This window comes from Gorilla gorilla, chromosome 5 (assembly GCF_029281585.2).
Source record: "Gorilla gorilla gorilla isolate KB3781 chromosome 5, NHGRI_mGorGor1-v2.1_pri, whole genome shotgun sequence".
Lineage (NCBI taxonomy): Eukaryota > Metazoa > Chordata > Mammalia > Primates > Hominidae > Gorilla > Gorilla gorilla.
The window spans coordinates 135417805-135439726 of record NC_073229.2 but is presented as its reverse complement, the minus strand read 5'-3'; the positions used below and the strand labels follow the sequence as shown (position 1 = coordinate 135439726).

The 21922-nt window shown below is 42.2% G+C and overlaps 1 protein-coding gene across 9 annotated transcripts; it reads right to left on the bottom strand.

Annotated features, from left to right (window-relative positions):
• Positions 1 to 1395: 1395 nt before the first annotated feature.
• MFSD4B (major facilitator superfamily domain containing 4B) lies at positions 1396 to 20816 on the bottom strand. 9 transcript variants are annotated; one of them, XR_008681050.2, is made up of 6 exons: positions 20397 to 20816; positions 17705 to 17873; positions 16184 to 16300; positions 6722 to 14244; positions 4961 to 5041; positions 1396 to 3416 (listed from the first exon to the last, which is right to left on the bottom strand). XR_008681050.2 is itself a non-coding variant. In XM_019030090.4 (4 exons), exons 1-4 carry the CDS (start codon positions 20421 to 20423, stop codon positions 13001 to 13003), a joined length of 1557 nt encoding a protein of 518 aa, XP_018885635.2. In that variant the 5' UTR covers positions 20424 to 20816; the 3' UTR covers positions 1396 to 13000. The 9 variants fall into 9 exon arrangements, 3 of the variants coding, with proteins under 3 accessions (XP_018885635.2, XP_055247495.1, XP_055247496.1); XR_008681049.2 differs by having other exon boundaries at positions 4961 to 14244; XR_008681047.2 differs by having other exon boundaries at positions 1396 to 5204.
• Between the last annotated feature and the right edge of the window lie 1106 nt (positions 20817 to 21922).

Below are 21922 nucleotides of genomic sequence, written 5' to 3'. Positions count from 1 at the left end.
ATTACACACTGTATGCATGTATGGAATTATCACAGGGAACCCATAATTATGCATAGCTATTATGTATCAATTCAAAAATCAGTGAAACAACTGAAACATGAATCTTAAACCAACATCACCATTGTTATCAATATTTTATTCAAACAAGTTTTTATATGGTACAAAGCTATGTAAACAGTGAGTAGTCTATTTTTTTTGTTTGAGATGGAGTCTCGCTCATGCAGTGCTGTGATCATGGCTCACTGAAGTGTTGAACTCCTCGGCTCAAGGTATCCTCCCGCCTTGGCCTCCCAAAGCACTGAGATTACAGGTGTGAGCCACCACGCCCAGCCTAGGTGAGTAGTCTTAAATTCAGATGTAATAAACCTGCAAGATCATTCCTACCCTGTTAAGCCCCCCAAATCAAAATTGACTGGTGAAAACCTGCCTAGAAGGGCAACCTCCAAAAGATCTGAGCTTTTGTTTTAGGAAGGACTTCAAATAACAGCAATATTTCCTGCACTGGACCAAGCAGCAGTGGAGTGAATAGAAAACATGAGATCTCTTCCTCTCCAGTTTTCCTTTAAGAAAGTGCACAGGCTAGGCATGGTGGCTCATGCCTGTAATCTCAGCACTTTGGGAGGCCGAGGTGGGCGGATCACGAGGTCAGGAGATCAAGACCATCCTGGCTAACATGGTGAAACCCCGTCTCTACTAGAAATACAAAAAATTAGCTGGGCACAGTGGTGGGCGCCTGTAGTCCCAGCTACTCAGGAGGCTGAGGCAGGAGAATGGCGTGAACCCAGGAAGCAGAGTTTGCAGTGAGCTGAGATAGCACCACTGCACTCCAGCCTGGGTGATAGAGCGAGACTCTGTCTCAAAAAAAAAAAAAAAAAAAAGAAAGAAAGTGCACAGAATTTCAAGGATCTACAAAAGCGGCGTAACTTAATCAATCTGTAAATAAGCCTAAGAAAAAACCACGGTGATTAGCAGAGGATCCAGTTTTGTGCACTGATAAAAGCAGTGGTTCTCAATCTTGGCTGCACATTACAATTACGGGGGATTGGGGAGGAGGAGTTACTTTTTTAAATATCCATACTCAGGCTCCACTCCAGACCAAATTGGTATTTAAGTTAAAATGCTGGGCATCAGTCATTTTTAAACACTGCCAGGTGATTCTAATGGCAGCCAGGTTTAAAAACCACTGGAGCAAAGGTTAATCACTTGGGCAGAGGACAAGAACACATTTTGCAATCATGTTTTTCCCTTGGGTCCTCTTTCCTTCTGGAGCTTACGAATTCTGGAGGGTGTAGAAGCAAAATGTCACTTTTCCTTGCTTCAGTAAGACTAAGAACTTCCTATATCACTCTATTAGTCTGTTTTCATGCTGTTGATAAAGACAGACCTGAGATTAGGTAATTTACAAAAGAGGTTTATTGGACTTACAGTTCCACATGGCTGGGGAGGCTTCACAATCATGGCAGAAGGCAAGGAGCAGCAAATCACATCTTATATAGATGGCAGCAGGCAAAATGAGGGCTTGTGCAGGAAAACTCCCTCTTATAATAACCATCAGATCTCATGAGACTTCCTCACTGTCACAAGAACAGCACGGGAAAGACCTGCCCCCATGATTTAGTTACCTCCCACCAGGTCCCTCCAACAACACATGGGAATTCAAGATGAGATCTGGGTGGGGACACAGCCAATCTATATCAATCACCATCAGAAAAGAAAGACTTTGCACCCTGAGACAAAACAAAAATGATAGGGTCATCTAACTGTTGACGATCTAAAAAACAATAAAACTTGAATGTTTCCCATAAACCTGGACTCCCTAAGAAATTTTATCCTTGGTTTTTCCTGTACTACATCTGAAGATTTGCCATAACCTTTATGAATACAATAATTACATGAGGCAGTTACTGTTTTTCACCATGAACAGTCTAATGCAAACTCAGAAACCTTGGCAGTTTTTAATTTTTTCCTTCAAATACTTATGTTTTTTATTTGGCAAGCCATTCTCTTGCTCTCTTTGCAGGTAAACCTTTCCTTTTCTAAATGCTTCTGTCTCTGAGTATTTCTTCAACAAGGGTAAAGATTCATAGAGTGCTTGAACACAGAACTGGATACTCTGCTCCTGGGGGCAGAGTTCACTGCAAGTGATAAGGGAAAGAGCTGAGAAATGAGAACCTGCTCTGTCAGCCCAAGCGTCTTTGGAGCTGTAATCCAAGATCTAGTTTGACCATAAATATGTTCTCTTGGCTGGACTGAATAAATCTCAAAAGTTGGTGTCAGATTCCTTTGTTGTAGGCTTCCTAAGCCTTCTTGCCTATATTCACCTCAACTACACTGTGCCGAGTAATTTCTACAAAACTCTAAATCAAAAATTACCCCAAAGACATAGACAAGCACTAGAAATGAACAAACAAAAACACACACTAAGGAACCAAGAGTTTAGCTACTTTCCTTTTCTAAAACTGGGTAAAACCTATTACAATAAGAGTTACTGGCTCTTCTGCTGATAGAAATTTTGTCATGGCAAATTTTACTTAAAATAGAAAAACATAAGCTTGGTGAAGGCAAGGATCTCTTCTGCCTTCTCCTATTATATTCCCAGGGCCCTGGTTACTGAACATGGTAAATGCTCAGTAAATATGTTAGATAACTGAAATGCATGAATTTGGAAAACTTTCTGGTCCGCACAGATGAGAACTGTAATAATATCTCTTGCAAACTGGGACTCCTCTTAGAGCTCACTAAAGTAGAAATCTTACCCTCTTAGGAGAAAGCTTTCTTTCTTGGTAAAAATCAAACAATCCACAAACCTTGTCTAACACGCTCTTCCAAAAAAGTCTGCAATTTGGTGTGATTTTGTTTTTCCAGTTCTGATGCAGATGAACCAGGCCATCCATCCCAGGACCTGCCAATTTTCATCCCATTCAGGTATCGATTACCAATATTTATGAAGCCTAGCACTTCTCTGGTACAGAGCAGACAGTGGACATTCCCTTTTGATGATAACAGCTCCTGCATGCAGAGTGGTGGGAGTAGGAGGGTAGAAGTAGCCACTTTCTGGATGGGAGCAATGTCATCAACCCAAGGGGAACCCCTTCATAGGCTAACCAGCAACTCCTGAGGCAAGGCCCAATAAGGGCAATGGCATCTACTCAAGTCAAACAGGTTTCCTCCGGAATCTGGACCAGAGATATACAGAGGAACTCCTGAGGCAAGGCCCAATAAGGGCAATGGCATCTACTCAAGTCAAACAGGTTTCCTCTGGAATCTGGACCAGAGATATATAGAAGATGGGCCAGGAATGCTGAAAACGAGTGGTCCCAAGGAGGGGCAGAACTGCTGTGAGAGAGGCAGAGAGCAGCCCATTTACGGTTCTCTGACCACACACCTTCTGGTTCCAAGGTGGTTCAGAAGGATCTCTGTAAACGAATGAGCACAAAACACAGAACCATTCATTTGGCAGAAAACTGAGATCAAAGCTGTACCTGCTACTGCAAGGACAAAAAAGAAAGTTCATTAATACTTAGTCTACAGAGCCTCACACGCAGTAAGCCCTCAAGCACTTGTGCAATGACTGAACAAAAATTGCAAGCAGAGATAACAAAACTTTGAGGTAGTTGCCCGACATAACCTTTCTTTGAGTTCACTTATTCAGTACATGGGTGCTACTGATACGATCATAATGTGCCTAAAGTCTGAGATAATACCTTAAAAGTATGTGTTTATTCTCTTCCTAAAGCTACTCTCTTCTGGAAAAACTTGATTAAGAAAAAAATCTAAGAAAAAAATCTAAGACTAAAAACACAAACACAACAAAATATTAAAAACAGAATTACCGTAAGATCCAGCAATTCCACTTATGGGTATATATCTCAAAAGAACTGAAAACAAGATCTCAAAGACACAGTTGTACACCCACATTCACAGCAGTGTATTAACAATAGCCAAAATGTAGAAGCAACACAAATGTCCACTGACAGATGAATAAACAAAATGTAGTATGTATATACAATGGTGTATCATAGACTTAAAAAGGAAAGAAATTCTAACACATGCTACAACAAGGATGATCCTTGAAGACATTATGTTAAGTGAAAGAAGCTAGTAATGAAAGGACAAAAACTGTATGATCCCACTTATATGAAGTACTCTGAGCAGTCAAATTCATAGACAAAGTAGAATGGTGGTTGACAAGGGCTGGGATGGGGGCGTAGAATGGCAGCTACTGTTTAACAGCACAGAGTTTCAGTTTTGCAAGGTAAAAAACGTTCTGTGGATGAGTGCAAGTGATGGTTGTAAAACAATGTGAATATACTTAATGCCACTGAACTGTACAATTTAAAATGTTAAAAGATACATTTTTCCATTAAGTATATTTTATCAAAATTAAATAATTTTTACTGGAAAAGCATCGTATAATCTCAACAAGTTGTTCTGAGCTGACCAGGCACAGTGGCTCACACCTGTAATCGCAGCACTTTGGGAGGCCGAGGTGGGCGGATCATGAGGTCAGCAGTTCGAGACCAGCCTGACCAACATTGTGAAACCCCATTTTTACTAAAAATACAAAAATTAGCTGGGCGTGGTGGTGCACACCTGTAATCCCAGCTACTCAGGAGGCTGGGGCAGGAGAATCACTTAAACCCAGGAGCTGGAGGTTGCAGTGAGCCAAGATCGTGCCATTGCACTCCAGCCTGGGTGACAGAGCAAGACTCCATATTAAAAAAAAAAAAAAAAAGTTGTTCTGAGCTAAAAGCCAGCCCCTTATGCTACTCATGTCATCTAACTTCAAAACATTCCTCCAGGCCACTGGTTAACTAACTCATAACCAAATGTATCAAAACCAAGCTGCAATAAATTTACAGAATCTATTAAACACATTCTGCAATTAAAAATCCAAGCAAACAAAGACATAAAAGCAATATATAAGAATAGTCACAGAGTGGGGTATCGTGGCTTATACCTGTAATCCTAGCTGAGGTGGAAGGATTGCTTGAAGCCAGGAATTTAAGACTAGCCTGGGCAACAAAATGAGACCCTGTCTCTGAAAAAAAAAAAAAAAGCCAGGTAAGGTGGCATGCAACTGTAGTCCCAGCTACTCAAGAGACTGAGGTGAGTGGATTGCTTGAGCCCAGGAGTCCGAAGCTGCAATGAGCTATGATCACACCACTGCACTCCATGATGGGCAATAGAGGGAGATCCTGTCTCTAAAAAAATTAAAATGAAATAAATAAACAGAAAAGGATAGTCACAGTGTAAGAACCAATCTTCTCTGAAATAATTTTTAAAAATAACACAGAAAATAGAGAATAAGACAAGACATAATTAAAATAAACACAGATCCCAGACAAAAACTGATGGAATTCATCACAACTAGACCAGCCTTACAAGAAATGCTTAATATATCTGAAGGCAAAAAGATGATAATTACCATCATGAAAACATGCAAAAGCATAAAATGTACTAGTGTTATAGATACACAAAGGAGGAAGATAAGGAAAACTTATCTCCACAGAAAATCACAAAATCACAATGATAAACATTAAGAGAGGAAAAAACAAAGGATATACAAAGCAATCAGAAAACAGTTCACAAAATGACAAGAGCAAGTCTTCACCTGTCAATAACAGCCTTGAATGTAAACGGATTAAATTCCCCACCAAAAAGTTATAGAAAGACTGAATGGATTAAAATAAACAAACAAAAAAAGAAAAAACCCCATTACCCAACTGTATGCTGCCTGCAAAAAACTCACTTCACCCATAAACACACATATGGACTGAAAGTGTAGGTATGGAAAAAGATATTCCACACAAAGCAAAACCAAAACCAGGCAAGAATAGCTATGCTTAGATAAAATAGACTATATCCAAAACTGTAAAAAGAGACAAAGAAAATCACTATATAATGATAGAGATCAATTCAAAAGGATAAAACAACTGTAAATATATATGCACCAAACACCAGAGCACCAAAATAAATAAAGCCAATATTCTTATATTTCAAGGGGCTCTCACACATGTAATCCCAGCACTTTGGGAGGCCAAAGTGGGAGGAATGCTTGAGCCCAGGAGTTTGAGACCAGCCTGCGCAACACAGTGAGACCTTGTCTCTAGAAATAATTTAAAAATTAGGCTAGGCACAGTGGCTCATGCCTGTAATTTCAGCACTTTGGGAGGTCAAGGTGGGAAGATCACTTGAGTGCAGTTCAAGACCTGCCTGGGAAACATACTGAGGCCCCACCTCTATTAAAGAAATAACAAATTAGCCATGGTGACACACACCTGTAGTTCCAACTACTCAAAAGGCTGAAGCAAGAGAATCACTTGAGCTCAGGAGGTCAAAACTACAGTGAGCCGTAATTGTGCCACTGCACTCCAGCCTGGGTAACAGAGTGAGACTCTGTCTCAAAAAATTAAAAAAATAAATGGGCACATAGACTCCAACTACAATAGTAGTTGGGGACTTCAGTAATCCAGTCTCAGCACTGGACAGATCATCTAGACAGAAAATCAACAAAGAAACATTAGATTTAGACCAACTGGGCCTAACAGACATTTACAGGACATTTCACCCAACAGCTACAGAATAAACATTCTTCTCATCAGCACATTCTCCAGGATAGACCACATGTTAAACAACAACAAAAAAACAAATCTCAACTAATTTACAAGAATTAAAATCATATCAAGAATCTTTTCTGGCTGGACACAGTACCTCATACCTGTAATCCCAGCAGTTTGGGAGGCTGAGACGGGAGGATCGTCTGAGGCCAGGAATTCAAAACCAGCCTAGTCAACACAGTGAGACCCCATCTCTACAATAGAAAATAATAATAATAATAGTAAGCATAGTGACACCTGTAATCCTAGTTGCTCAGAAGGCTGAGGCGGGGGATTGCTTGAGCCTAAAAGCTTGAGACTGCAGTCAGCCATGATTAGGCCGCTGCACTCCAGCCTGAGCAACAGAGCGATATCCTAACTCAAAAAACATATAATCTTTTCTGACCACAATATAATCTTTTCTGACCAAAATATAACCATTTCTGATCAAAATATCTTCTCTGACCCGAGGCAAGTGGATCACCTGAGGTCAGGAGTTCGAGACCAGCCTGGCCAACATGGTGAAACCCCGTCTCTACTAAAAACACAAAAATTGGCTGGGCATGGTGGTGGATGCCTGTAATCCCAGCTACTTGGGAGGCTGAGGCAGGAGAATCGCTTGAACCCAGGAGACAGAGGTTGCAGTGAGCCGAAATTGTGCCATTGCACTCCAGCCTGGGTGACAAGAGCAAGACTCCGTCTTAAAAAATATACACATATATATATACAGTTAGATAGAGATCGGGTGCGGTGGCTCACACCTGTAATCCCAGCACTTTGAGAGGTCAAGGTGGGTGGATCACTTGAGGTCAGGAGTTCGAGACCAGCCTGACCAACATGGTAAAACCCCATCTCTACTAAAAATACAAAAATTAGCCAGGAATGGTGACACATGCCTGTAATCCCAGCTACTTGGGTGGCTGAAGAATGAGAATGGCTTGAACCTGGGAGACAGAGGTTGCAGTGAGCAGAGATCGCGCCATTACACTGCAGCCTGGGCAACAAGAGTGAAACTTCATCTCAAAAAAAAAAAAAAAAAAAATACAGTTAGAAGGAAGAAGTTCTAGCGTTCAACAGCATAGTACGGTCACTATAGTTCAATAATCCAGTATATAACTGAAAACAGCTATAGCACAAGATGTGGAATTTTCCTAACACAAAGAAATTATAACACTTGAGATAATTAATATCCTAATTACCCTGCTTTGATCACTACACATTGTATGCATGTATCAAAATATCACAGGTGGGCTGGGCATGGTGGCTCACGCATGTAATCCCAGCACTTTGGGAGGCCTAGACAGGTGGATCACTTGAGGTCAGGAGTTTGAGACCAGCCTGGCCAACATGGCAAAACCCTGTCTCTACAAAAAATACAAAAATTAGCCAGGTATGGTTGCACAAGCCTGTAGTCCCAGCTACTTGGGAGGCTGAGGTAGGAGGATTGCTTGAGCCTGGGAGGTCAGGGCTGCAGTGAGCTGCGATGAGGCCACTTAAAAAATAAAAATAACTTTTAAGTAGCAGGATTGGGGACTGAGTGACACATTGCCATGATAAATCAAAAGTTCTGGTTATTTTAAATTTTTTAGACAGAGTCTCACTTTGTAACCCAGGCTGAAGTGCAGTAGCGTGATCTCAGCTCACTGTAAACTCCGCCTCCCAAGTTCAAGTGATTCTCGTGCCTCAGCCTCCCCAGAAGTGGGATTACAAATGCCTGCCACCACACCTAGCTAACTATTTGTACTTTTTTTTTTTTTTTTTTTTAGTAGAGATGGGGTTTGCCATGTTGGCCAGGCTGGTCTCAAACTCCTGACCTCAAGTGATCCACCCACCTCAGCCTCCCAAAGTGCTGTGATTACAGGTGTGAGCCACCACGCCCAGCCAAAAGTTCTGGACATGAGAAAGCTATCCTGATTACTCAAGGAATCTACTGATCATCTCCCAATTAGGTTTTTTTTAAAAAATAAACTATAATTCTTCAAACTAATAACCAGTTCACCAACTGTAATGTCAATATACTTTAGACACAAAATTCAAGTTATTTCTGATACTTTATCTGATGGAGAATTTTTTTTTCCTTTTACCCTTTACTTAGGAAATTTGAGAAATGTAAGAACTTTTCTAGGTGCTTAGGATTATGGATTATACTTGTTCCTTATATTTTTGTGCCAAAATTTTATGCCTTGTTTTTATAATAAAAAGTAATTTTTCAAAAGATTTTTCTTTTAAAAGTAACAGAGTAATTGAAAAATACTCTCAAAATGTCCCTGGATTTTATTATAAAATACAAATAAACTCAAACTGAAATTTACTTATTTCCCTCATATTCAACTGTATTTCCTTTTTTTTTTTTTTTTTTTTTTTTTGAGATGGAGTCTCCCTCTGTTGCCCAGGCTGGAGTGAGTGTAGTGGCGCCATCTTGGCGTGAGCCACGGCACCCGGCCTCAAATGCATTTCAGTAGGTTAAAGGCACAGTGATAAGGGACATAAAATAATGAGAGAAAAAAAAGGCATAACTCTGCGATAACTCACCCACTGTCAAACAAACATAAAAAAGATTCTCCTATATGAGATTTGTTGGCCTGGCTAATGGGGCATATTCCATCCCCATACTAGCTGTACCTGTAAGCACTTTCAGTGACCGCTGCAGCTTTTTTCCCCAGCTCATAGTTGAATGTTTTTTTTTTTTTTTTTTTTGAGACAGTCTCGCTCTGTCACCCAGGCTGGAGTGCAGTGGCACCATCTCGGCTCACTGCAAGCTCCGCCTCCTGGGTTCACGCCATTCTCCTGCCTCAGCCTCCCGAATAGCTGGGACTACAGGCACCCGCCACCACGCCCGCCTGGCTAATTTTTTGTATTTTTAGTAGAGATGGGGTTTCACCATGTTAGCCAGGATGGTCTTGATCTCCTGACCTTGTGATCCGCCCACCTCGGCCTCCCAAAGTGCTGGGATTATAGGCATGAGCCAACGTGCCCAGCCTTTCTGTTTTTTAGAGAAGGGGTCTCTTTTTAAAATTTTTAGAGACAGAGGTCTCACTATATTGCCCAGGCTGGTCTCAAACTCCTGACCTCAGGAGATACTTCCACCCCAGCTTCCTGAGTAGCTGGGATTACAGGTGTGAGCCATCATGTCCTGCTCTTAGCTCAGTTTTTAGCTCTTTTGAGAATCTCTATTCTGCAGGTACCCGAGTGTGGCAGGCATGCTCTAAGGTGATCCGCAATGAGTCACATCCCTGTTCTAGCCTCTACCCTTGAGTTTCGGTGGAACTCATACCTTGCTTCTAGACGCTAGAATATGGCAAAGGTGATGGGATGTTATTCCCATAATGACGTAATGTCATACAAGACTCATTTAGAGATTCTCCTGCTTGCTTTGAAGAAACTGCCATGTTGTGAGAGGCATCTGTGAGAGGGCCACATGGCAAGAACTGTGGGAGGCCTCTCGAAGCTGAGTGGTGCCCAGCTGACAGTCAGCAAGAAACACGTACCTCAGTCTACATGAGTAAGGTCCTGTACTGAAGCACCCTGTACAGCCTGTACAGACATTACCAAATGTCTATTGTTTTAAGGTGTTCAATGTGTGGTACTGTGTGACCCAGCAATAGAACACTTGGGTATATTGGTTACTTAGGTTATCAGCAGACACTTAGCTAAGAACTGATCAGCAGGATGAATGCTAATTCTTAGAATTGTACTAAGTCTTTTCCTTCCAATATGGAACTTTAACAATGCCCTATGATCTCATATGACGATTCACATGTTGGTGTGTGGAAACATAGTGAATTTTCCAGAGTGGATTTTGAGATTTTCTGCCATGTTCTTATCATCATCCTTCTCTCCCTGAGCTGCATCTTCTACCCTGTAACAGTAAATGCTGAAGGTGGAATTCCTATTCCAGCAAGCCTCCTAGCTGCCAAGTAACTGCTACTGCCTAGATTCCAACAACCTGAGAAAAGGCAGTAAGTGAAGCAGAAGTAATTTCCAAGTTCTAACTGAGGGAAATTTACACTATAAAAAGAGCAAAAGGGCTAGGCACGGTGGCTCATGCCTGTAATCTCAACACTTTGGGAGGCTGAGGTGGGCGGATCACTTGAGATCAGGAGTTTGAGATCAGCCTAGGTAACATGATGAAACCCCCTCTCTACTAAAAACACAAAAATTAGCTGGGCATGGTGGTGCATGCCTGTAATCCCAGCTACTCAGGAGGCCGAGGCAGAAGAATCACTTGAACCAGGGAGGCAGAGGTTGCAGTGAGCTGAGATCACGTCATTGCACTCCAGCCTGAGTGACACAGTAAGACACCATCCCCCACCCCTAATAAATAAATAAAAATAAAAAGAGCAAGAAGGTTTTTACCATTAACTTCTCCACTGCCGTCTCCAAAGCTGTTAGGTTATTACATGAACCAAGACTGTGGCAGGCATATAAGGTGAATGGGCAGTGGTCAAGAAAGACACTGTATTTTACTTGAGACAAAACAATGGCAAATTTATAGAAATTAAGTAAGAGAAAGCAAGCCTACTCCAATCAGGTAGAAAGGAGATGTTATTCAGCATAAAACTGGAGGAAGTAAACAAAATTTCATCAATTCTTGTCATTTTTCAAAGGATCACCTGCAGCAATTCTGCCATATACATATGAAGTACCCTTTCTGATCCTTGACTCCTAGGCTACCCAGTCACCTTCTAACTGGTTTCCCAGGTATTTCAGACTCAGGAAAGAGAAACCCTGGATCGGTGACACAAGTATTCCAATCACTGGAAAAGACTATGCCTCACTGTAAATTACACTTGCAGCGTGACTTACGGTAACTGCGATATGATTACCACACAGACCTGGTGAAGAGCTAATCTTGAGCAAGGCTCAGACCCAGCCTCTGTTACTGAGGTAGGCAAAGGACCTCGAAAGACCCCATCTACAGCCCTACTACTAATCTAATAACACTGAAACAGCTCTTAAAATTAGAACATAGTGTCTCCAAATTCCATTTGAACATAGAATATTAGCATATAAAAATAACTTATTTTTAAAATGTCTGTAAAGATACTATCATAATTGAATGAATTACTGTATTTCACTGAATCTAAGCCACTGATTGTAAAACACATTATTTTATATATACATATGGGAAAAAACTGTCCATTAAACTTTGTCACAATGTTAAACGATCACTGATTGTAAGACACATTCTGATTTCAGATATGTTAACAGTATGGGGGCAAAAAGTGCAACTTAGAATCAATGAAATGCAGTACTAAAAAATATATTCAGGTAATTATTCAAATAAGGTATTAACATTAAGTACATTAAATTGACATGTAATCATTTATCATTAGCACATTCTTAAAGCTATTTATCATTTTGGTTTCACTTCTCATTTGAAATGAAGAACATGCTGTCACTTGTACTAATTTCTAGCAGACATTTTGCACAAACTTTAAAACTTACGGATTCCCAATTTGGAAATCATCTCATTTTCATTTCTAGAATCACAGATCAGGAGGCGAGATAAACAAGGCCTACGTTAAGTGACAGAGTGCAGGGCTAGAAGAAGTCAAGGCTTGAAGCCAGACCCCTTGGGCCCTGTTCTGTGTTCTCTTCATTGAAATTAGAAATCAAATGAGTCATTAGCATTCTTTGATCCAACCCTACAGATAAGGTAAAGCAATTAATAAAAATACCTCTCCATTTCTTTTTTGAGACGGAGTCTAGCTGTCGCCCAGGCTGGAGTGCGGTGTGGCATGATCTCGGCTCACTGCAAGCTCCACCTCCCGGGTTCACGCCATTCTCCTGCCTCAGCCTCCCAAGTAGCTGGGACTACAGGTGCCCGCCACCACGCCTGGCTAATTTTTTGTATTTTTAGTAGAGACAGGGTTTCACTGTGTTAGCTAGGATGGTCTCAATCTCCTGACCTCGTGATCGGCCCGTCTCGGCCTCCCAAAGTGCTGGGATGACAGGCTTTAGCCACTGCACCCAGCCCATTTCTCTTTTATGAAACTATTCTCCTCAACTTTCCTGGAAAAATATTGATACCTGATAATTTGTTCAACCAATCAATTCAACTCCTACATGGTCTCATTCTATGAGAATACCCCCCTTCTCAAAAACAATGTCTTCTTTGGGTGCTCTGAGGGGTGGAGACCATAAAATATTTCCTAATCAGTCACATGTCAAATACTAGCGTTATAACAAGATCCTACTGTACGTGTATGAGACCATTTGGTTATTTATGGAAGACTCTGGGAATTACAGAACATTTCAAAAATGTTTAGCATTTGCTATAATATGGACCTAAAAATTTTAATCCCCAAAGCATGGTGAAATTCTGCTAATGCTCTGCTCTGAATGGCGTCCTTAGAAGTGGCAGTTATTCAAAGATGTCAGTGAGTAATCCATCTTCTCTAAATGTCAGTCCCTTTTGTCCTGGTTTCTGGCAAGTGCTTCACATGGGCACTGCCAGTATTAAAAGGAGAAGACTCAAACACCAGTGCATTTGATGGGTATTGATTATAGACTTCAGCGATGGGGTCCGTCAGACTACTTCTAGATGTCTCTATTATAGAATGCCTCATTGTATCATTCGTTTCAATCATTTCAAAATCCATTTCATTCCATTTTTCTGCATCCTCCTCTTCATTCTCTTCCTCATATTCATTTAGCCCGGAGCTAGAGAGCAGAGCTTTCTGGTCCTCACTCTTTCTGTCTTCTTTTCGCTGGCGATCAAGAGGTGAAGTGGCTAATTTATATAGCACAGGAAATAAAATACCAGTAGCTATTGATGCTCCCAAAGAGGTATACAGAACTACAGGCAAATCAGGGTATTTTCCCTGAAGAATTCCAATGACTGCAGGAATAGCCATTTCTCCCAGGGAAGCACCAATTACAAAAAATGCTGCAGATTTCCCATGGATGGTCGTGTACTGCTCAATCCAAGAAACACCACTCGGAAATGTGGTTGCCATTGAAGCCCCATACACTGAAGTTGCTATCCAGAGACAAATTGGGTTCTTGTCAAAAAGCACCAGAAATAAAGATGAAGTCAGGCTGCCAATGTTGCTCAACACAATCATGGTTCCAGGCTGTAAACAGGTAGCAAAAAAGATTGCCAGGCCCCTGCAGGCTGCAAATGTCCCCCAGAAGATGGAGTTCAACCCAGCGGCTTCACTTTCTTTCATGCCAGCATGGGTGGTTGCAAATGAGAAAACGTAAGAGCCATATGTTACCTCAGCTCCAACATAAAAAAAGAAGAACAGAAAAAGGAGACAAAGAAGGGCGTTGTGATATTTTGCTCTTCGAAATGTCTCAGCAGATGCTCTTGCTTTTTCTTGCTTTGAGCTATTCTTTAAAAACAGACAAAAAAAAATGACAGAAACTAAGAACATGTAAGTACCGATAACAGCATAAGCCCACAGTAAATTCTTATCATTAGGTACTCCAAACAGAGCTTCTGAGTCAGCGTCAGATGATCGGTTGAGTGCGGGATGGAAGTCAGACTCTGTGTGGTTTTCAGCAGACGCTGTCGGACCCAAAGCCAGTTTAGCTAGCAGTGGAGCCAAAAAGGCACCCAAGGCAAAAGAGAAGTGTAAGGCCTGCATATGTGGGGCTCCTTTGTCCCCCCAAATAGCCAAGATAAGGACGTTACCACCTGTCGATGAAAGATGGGAAAAATTATTTAAGTTAAACACAGTTACTTACTTATAAAAAAAAAAAAGTTCACTTATCAGAAAGGGGGTGAGTCTATTTTACATAGCACAAGCATTATAATATTCTAATTATCAAACATTGCAACTAAATCAATTCTGAGTAGGGAATTCTAACCCACTACCACCAGACAACTCTAAGCATTATAACATCACATACTCACAAATCGAATTCTACAGTGTAGTAGACTATTACTTCCTAGAACCAAACACATTAGCAAGACGCTTTTTGTAATACAGTTCTAACATCAGACTGCAGAAGAAATATTTATATATTAATATTTTAAATATATATTTAAAAGGCAACATTTTATCATCAGATAGTAGCCAAATTACCAAAGCTTTCTGTACTTGCTGTTGGTAGCCACTTGAGGAAAATTACTTACTTATGTATGTAACAGATGCAAAACACACGTCCAGGAACCTGAATAGCCAGAATTCTGGTATGCCCATTAGAGGAAATAAGGACACCGTTTAGCATCTGAATTTATACTGTCTAAACATCTAGGAGGAGAAAGGCAAGAAGCAGCACATCTTGAGCTATCTTCTTTTTTTTCAACAGATATTTTCAGATAAATATATAATTCTACCCTATAATTTCATAACAAAATTCACCCTAAAGTAAAATAAAATATTTCCCCAACAGATCACGTAACAGCAAAGCAGGGAAGGGAGGGGTAGAAAGCTGGTTTTAGGAGTAAACAGATGTCATCTATGTTATTTAGTAGGTTTTCTGTTTGTTTGTTTTTGAGACCCAGGCTGGAGTGCAATGGCACAATTGTGGCTCTCTGCAACCTCCACCTCCTGGGTTCAAGCAATTCTCCAGCCTCAGCCTCCTGAGTAGCTGGGATTACAGGCACGCACCACCATGCCTGGCTAATTTTATATTTTTAGTAGAGACGCGGTTTCTCCACGTTGGTCAGGCTGGTCTTGAACTCCCGACCTCAGGTGATCCGCCCGACACAGCCTCCCAAAGTGCTAGGATTACAGGCGTGAGCCACCCCGCCGTTATTTAGTAGGTTTTTTTTTTTTTTTTTTGAGACGGAGTCTCACTCTGTCACCCAGGCTGAAGTGCAGTGGTGTGATCTCTGCTCACTGCAAGCTCCGCCTCCTGGGTTCATGTCATTCTCCTGCCTTAGCCTCCCGAGTAACTGGGACTACAGGCGCCCACCACCACACCCGGCTAATTTTTTGTATTTTTAATAGAGATGAGGTTTCACTGTGTTAGCCAGGATGGTCTCGACCTCCTGACCTCGTGATCCACCCATCTCAGCCTCCCAAAGTGCTGGATTACAGGTGTGAGCCACCGCACCCGGCCTATTTAAAAGGCCGGTTTTAAAAGACATGATGATGATACGGGAAAGAATCTACTGCAGGAGGGCAGGAACTTTGAGGACAGAAAAGAAAAAGAAAGAGCCTAGTCCACACCATGGATCTCTCTTGGCTTGGAAGTCAGGGTAAATGTCAAGTTGGATTGCTGCTTCTATGCTTTCTCAGCCAAATAACGGTTCCAAACTTGGTTTAACCTATTAAACCACCAATTCCTCCCATACTAGAGCAATAAAGTTCTACCCCAAGATGAAAGCCTATTCACCTGCACTGTAATTACCCACACAGGGGCCCTTCCCTGTTTGGACAATGTAAATCAATTATCTCTCATAGAACAAAATTCTTTAAGTTCATTTCAGAGTTGGCTGCTCAGAAACAGGCCCCCTAATTGGCAAGAATAGCTGCTAGAAGGGTGATTCATTCTGAGTGACTCACAACCAACTCAGTAGGTCTGTGTCATTTTAGGGGGCATTGCAAGTGACAGTTTAATATCATCTGCTGTACTTCTTCTAGCAAGTCCCTACTCCCAGAGATGACGTTGAAGAGCTCACTAACCTGTATCCAGAATGCCAATTGAAACACCGAAGATAGACATCATGACAGTGAGTAATATTGCTGTCTTGCAAAAAGGAACAAGATAAAGACCAACTGTGGTAGCTGACATTGAGATTCCTGGGAAGGTAGAAACTCAGCTATAAAAAATAATATCCATGCAGTCATGGATCAAGTCAATATCATAAATGTCCAAACATGCAAAATCAGGTCAAATTTAAATTAGATAATGAGTAGATGAGAGTTTTTGCTTCTAAAAGTGATTATTTCATTTGAATCTTTTATAATCTTTATGGATTATGAAATATAAATAATTATAACACAAACACATTTAAAGCGCTGCTAGTAATCAAACTGTAAATTATACCATAAGGCAAAGTTTTATACCAAAAAAGACAAGCCAAAACTAATTTAAATGATTCACATTTAAGAACCTAACAGGAATTTTTAGACACGAGGCAAAAAATTAAATAGACAAAAATAAAATGCAATTACTAGAGTAGTTTGTAATAAAATTTACTAAATAAATTATTTGGGAAATAGGGAGGAAAATACAAGAAATACGTTATTTCAACCCACTTTGGAAATAAGAGGGATTATTTATTAATTCCTTAACAATAACAAATTATTATTCTTGCTTCCAAAACAATTTTATCATATTAATCTAAATTTTCTCTAAATATTTCAATTTATTCAAAAAAAGTATATGCTAAAAGCTTTGCCAGCCCAGGCGTGGTGGCTCACACCTGTAATCCCAATACTCTGGGAGGCTGATCCTTTTTGCTCAGGAGTTCCAGACCAACCTGGGCAACATGGTGAAACCCCGGCTCTACTAAAAACACAAAAATTAGTCAGGCATGGTGGCTCACACCTGTGGTCCCAGTTAATTGGAAGGCTGACATGGGAGGATCGCTTGAGCCCAGGAGGTGGAGGTTGCAGTGAGCAGAGATCGCATCACTGCACTCCAGCCTGGGCAACAGAGGGAGAGGAGACCCTGTCTCAAAAAAAAAGCAGCTTTGCCATCTATTTCCAGGGTGAGACAGAGCACTCTGGGGTTGTCCAACGACAACATGGGGCAGCAGGAACAAAAACATAGCCTACATCAGTCCACCCAACCTCGCTTCCCCTCTTCATTCCCAATCCAGGGTGTAGCCTGGGCAGGTTCAAAGAGCTCATTCAGATCTGTGGTGACCCCAGGAAATCTGCCCTAAACCCTCTAAGCAGAGTTTTTTGGACATCCAGTGTGTGATCCAGCAGTGGTAGCTAAATTAAAGTGGTTGGGAAGGCTAAGGATTGCTAAGACACTCTAGAGCTAATCTAAATTTCCAGAGGGACCCAGCACAGATTCCCTCTAACTGTCAAGATGAAAGCAGGTACCAGGGAAACTCAACTGCCATTGAGGACACCTAAACACTACCCATTTCAGTGGCCAACCATTCTGCATGCTAGTATTTTCATATTTTCAAAGACAACTTGTAAATTCACTTGACAGTCATAAAGAAGCTAAAATTAGCATCTACTTACCCAAAAGTAAAAAATAATTCATGACATCGACAAGAAATCCACCAATCACAGAGCCACTCAAATATCCCAAGGCACGACCCACAAAAATGAAAGACAGACTACTGATATTTCGGTTCACGTTTGTTGCCAAATCTTGAAACGTGGGTCCCACTATAGCAACACTCAATCCCTAAAATTTAAAAAGACAAAAGTTTTTACTTATAATCATTAAAATAATGTCTAACTATGTGGTAGTTTCTTCCACTATAAAAAAAAAAAGGGGGCGGAGGGTCTGGGATTTACAATGTAATGTAGGGAATTAGACTACTGTTTTTTTAGTTTTGACTAAAACTCTTATTTTTTTTTGTTTTGACACCTCTCAATTTTTAAAAAATTATTTTTTTGTTGCAATCCTGTTTCCTTTCTGAACAATACCTTTAAAAGACTCTTCTGTATTAATAAAATGTAATATTAAAACTATTTTTGAAATGGTTTGGTACATTTTGAAATATATTACATGCACAAATAAGAATTTGGGTATTAAAAATTAAAATTGGCCAGGCACAGTAGCTCCCGCCTGTAATCTCGGCACTTTGGGAGGCCGAGGCAGGCGGATCACGAGGTCAGGAGTTTGAGACCAGCGTGGCCAACACAGTGAAACCCCATCTCTACTAAAAATACAAAAATTAGCTGGGCATGGTGGTGGGCGCCTGTAGTCCCAGCTACTCCGGAGGCTGAGGCAGGAGAATCGCTTGAACACGGGACGCAGAGGTTGCAGTGAGCCGAGACTGCACCATTGCACTCCAGCCTGGGCGACAGAGCGAGACTCTGTCTCAGAAAGAATAAATTAATTAAATTAAGTCAGGCGTGGTTGCTTACACCTGTAATCCCAGCAATCTGGGAGGGATAGGTGGTAGGGCTGCTTGAGCTCAGGGTTTTGAGATCAACCTAGGCAACCCCATCTCTACAAAAATAAAAATTAAAAAAATCAGCCAGGTGTGGTGGTGCATGCCTGTAGTCCCAGTTACTAGGGAGGCTGAGATGGAAGGATCGCTTAAGCCCTGAGGTCGAGACTGTAGTGAGTTCTGACTGAGCCACTGGCAAACATCAAAACCTTGATCAAAACATCAAAATATGATTCCTGTTTTTTATGTTGTTAAACAGCAATATTTCTGGATGCACCTGGGGTCCTTCCCCTGAACTATACATATAAAACATACAGGAGATAAACAATTTAAATGTTTCTAAATCTACACTTTTCTTCCACGCCATCAGAATTAGTCAGTAAAGGTTGCTTAGAAAATATTACACGCCCAAGTACAGAATGACTTTAACAATAAAACTTTACTCAATGCAGTGTCAGCAAGAGGTAAGGATTACAATTGACTTTCAGAGGAAATTCACTGGACATTTAAAGAAAAAAATGTTTCCAATCAGTCTACATTTCCAGAATAACTGATTCTAATTGCCCTGCTCTGCTCTAAATGCATGGGGTGCGCCCCCTGCCCAACTCGTAACAGTCCAAGACCACGGACCACTATGGGCCCAGGTGCACAGCAAGCACCTCGTACTTCGAGAGAAGCCTGAGCACAGAATCTAATCAAATTAGTTCATGTCTTCAAAGGATTTACAACTGGACCGGACAAGTCAGTGACGACTCACCAAAAGTCTGAAGTGATTTCTTTCTTCACCCCTCCCCACCGCCCCCAATCAAAATACTCTAAGAAACAACTGTGGCTCAGAGTCCCTGAGATGGTAAGTGACCACAAATGACTCTTGGGAGGACTCATCCTCTCAACTCCCCCAGGATCATAATTATCAAGTGATAAGGAGGAGGTTTCCGAAAAGTGAATTGAGCGGCGACCCAGGGGTTTGGCAAAAGGCGCTTCTAGGCTTGCCCTTTGCTCCAAGAAAAACATTTGAGAATCTAAAGGTTGGTTTTATTAATAAATAGGACTGTGGGCAGAGTAAAAGAAATATTTCTGGCTCTATCACTTAACCAGCTGTGTGATCCAGAAAGTCACTTTCCCCTCCGGGCCTATTTCCTTATCTGCAAAATTAAGCGGTTGGCTGAATTTGGTCAGACCACCAGGAAGAAATTCCAGAAAAGTAGTTTTTCTGTGTAATAATTTGGGGGTTGAGTGGGTGGGTGCGGAGAGCAGCGGCCAAAGACCTGGTGAACCCCTCTTGCAACCTTCCCATCCGACGAAAGAAACGTAGGAAGGCTTGCTGGGCCGGGCGCCGTGGCTCACGCCTGTAATCCCAATACTTTGGGAGGCCGAGGTGGGCGGATCACCTGAGGTCAGGAGTTTGAAACCAGCCTGGCCAACATGGCGAAGCCCCGTCTCTACTAAAAATACAAAAATTAGCCGGGCTTAGTGGCAGGCGCCTGTAATCCCAGCTACTCGGGAGGCTGACGCAGGAGAATCGCTTGAACCCTGGGGGCAGAGGTTGCAGTGAGCCGAGATCGCACCACTGCACTCCAGCCTGGGCAACAGAGCGAGACTCCGTCAAAAAAAAAAAAAAAAAGCTTGCTGGAGCTGAAAGACGTATTCAGAAAATCTATTTCCTCCAAGATTAGAATTGTGCCCATTTTCTAGATGATGAAACTGAGGCCCAGTCAGATTAGGTAACGCGCCCAAGGTCAGTTTGCAAGTGGCGAAGGCAAGACTCGAACGCCCCGGCCTGGGAGTGTTGCAGCCCCGGCTCTCACCAGCCCCAGGAAGGAGGCACACAGCATCAAGGTGGTGAACCACCGCAGCTTGCTCCCGGTCCCACCGCTCTGCCGGGAGACCACCACCACCTCCGGCTCCGGCTCATTCTCCGCCGGGGCCTCCGCCTGCAGGAGCCGCTGCCCCGCAGCCGGGGGCCCGGCCCCACGGAGCTCCACCTCTAACTCCAGCTCGGCGGCTCCGGAGAAGTCGTCTTGCTGCCGCCGCGCTTCTCAGCAGAACTTCTGGAGCTCCGAGAAGAGCACTGGCCCCGACCCCACGCACGGGTGTCCCTCCGGGCGCCACCTCCCAGCGGACCGCCCGGAACCGGGGCAGAGAAGAGGAACTTCGGCACGCTGCAGGTGTTCGGGTCAAAAGACGCCCGCTTTCCAGCAAGCTGGCGCATGCGCGGGTCACGTGGCGGAAATGTGGCCTCTCGCCAACTGCTATCGCGCCCCAAGCCGGAAGTTGATGTGGTTGCCTAGGAGACCGGACGTGGCTCTATAGCCTAGGCATCATACTTAGCTAAGCTCACAGAGGCTGGCGGACGTGCGCCCCATGGCGGAGGGAGCTGAAGTTGCAGCCTGGGACCAGGGAAATCAAGAGGTAAAAATGCGGCCAAACCATTATGAGGAAAAGGGGCCAAGAATTACACTGTAGCGCCTCGCGCCGGCTCCCCGGTCTCCTGGGGAGCGGAGGGAGCCTGAAGAGCTAGCTGGTCCTTATACAGCTTTCTGAAATCCCTGAGATCTGTCAATGAATCGCGCATCTTTCACTCCACAAGTATTTGATGAACGTCATTGTGTAAGTTATCACGTATATTATCTCAATTAACCCTCACAACACTCCAAATTCCACGTTATCCCCGTTGTACAGATAGAAAGATTAAGTCATAGAAAATAATTAACAATCTGCCCAAGCTCAGTCATCGAATTATGGCCATCGAATTAGTGGCCATATATAAACAGTGTAACAGTAGCCCAAGAAAGAAATCGGGATCCAAAGCTGTGGTTTCAAACACAATTCCTGAAATAATTCCAATTCCTGAAATAATTCCATCGTTGTAAAGAAGTGGAGCGTGGCATCGATTTGAGGAATTTTTTTTTATACTTTAAGTTTTAGGGTACATGTGCACAACGTGCAGGTTAGTTACATATGTATACATGGGCCATGTTGGTGTGCTGCACCCATTCACTCGTCATTTAACATTAGGTATATCTCCTAATGCTATCCCTCCCCCCTGATTTGAGGAATTGTTTCCTTTTGCTCTTTAACAAAGCGTACCACAGCCTCAAAATGTTATATACTTTTCTTTGTGGTCTATTTGAAATGTTCTTTTCCACCTGATTCTTCCAACTTTCATCCACTTAGGCTCCCAGACTACAAACCTTAGTCTCATCATTCCTTGCAACCCGTCTCTCCAGACTTATTCGTTTAGTCATTAAGTCTTCCCCCCACCCGCACCCCCACTTTTTTTTTTTGTTTGTTTGTTTTCTTTTTTGAGACAGAGCCTATGTCGCCCGGGCTG

Bases quoted from the DNA above. Each gene is read 5' to 3' on its own strand.
- MFSD4B (XM_019030090.4), bottom strand. From the start codon at position 20,423: ATGCTGTGTGCCTCCTTCCTGGGGCTG. The intron at 17,874-20,396 runs GTGAGAGCCGGG...TTTAAATTTTAG, and splicing joins GTGCCTCCTTCCTGGGGCTG to GGATTGAGTGTTGCTATAGT. The intron at 14,245-16,183 runs GTTAGTGAGCTC...TTTCATCGACAG, and splicing joins AATTGGCATTCTGGATACAG to GTGGTAACGTCCTTATCTTG.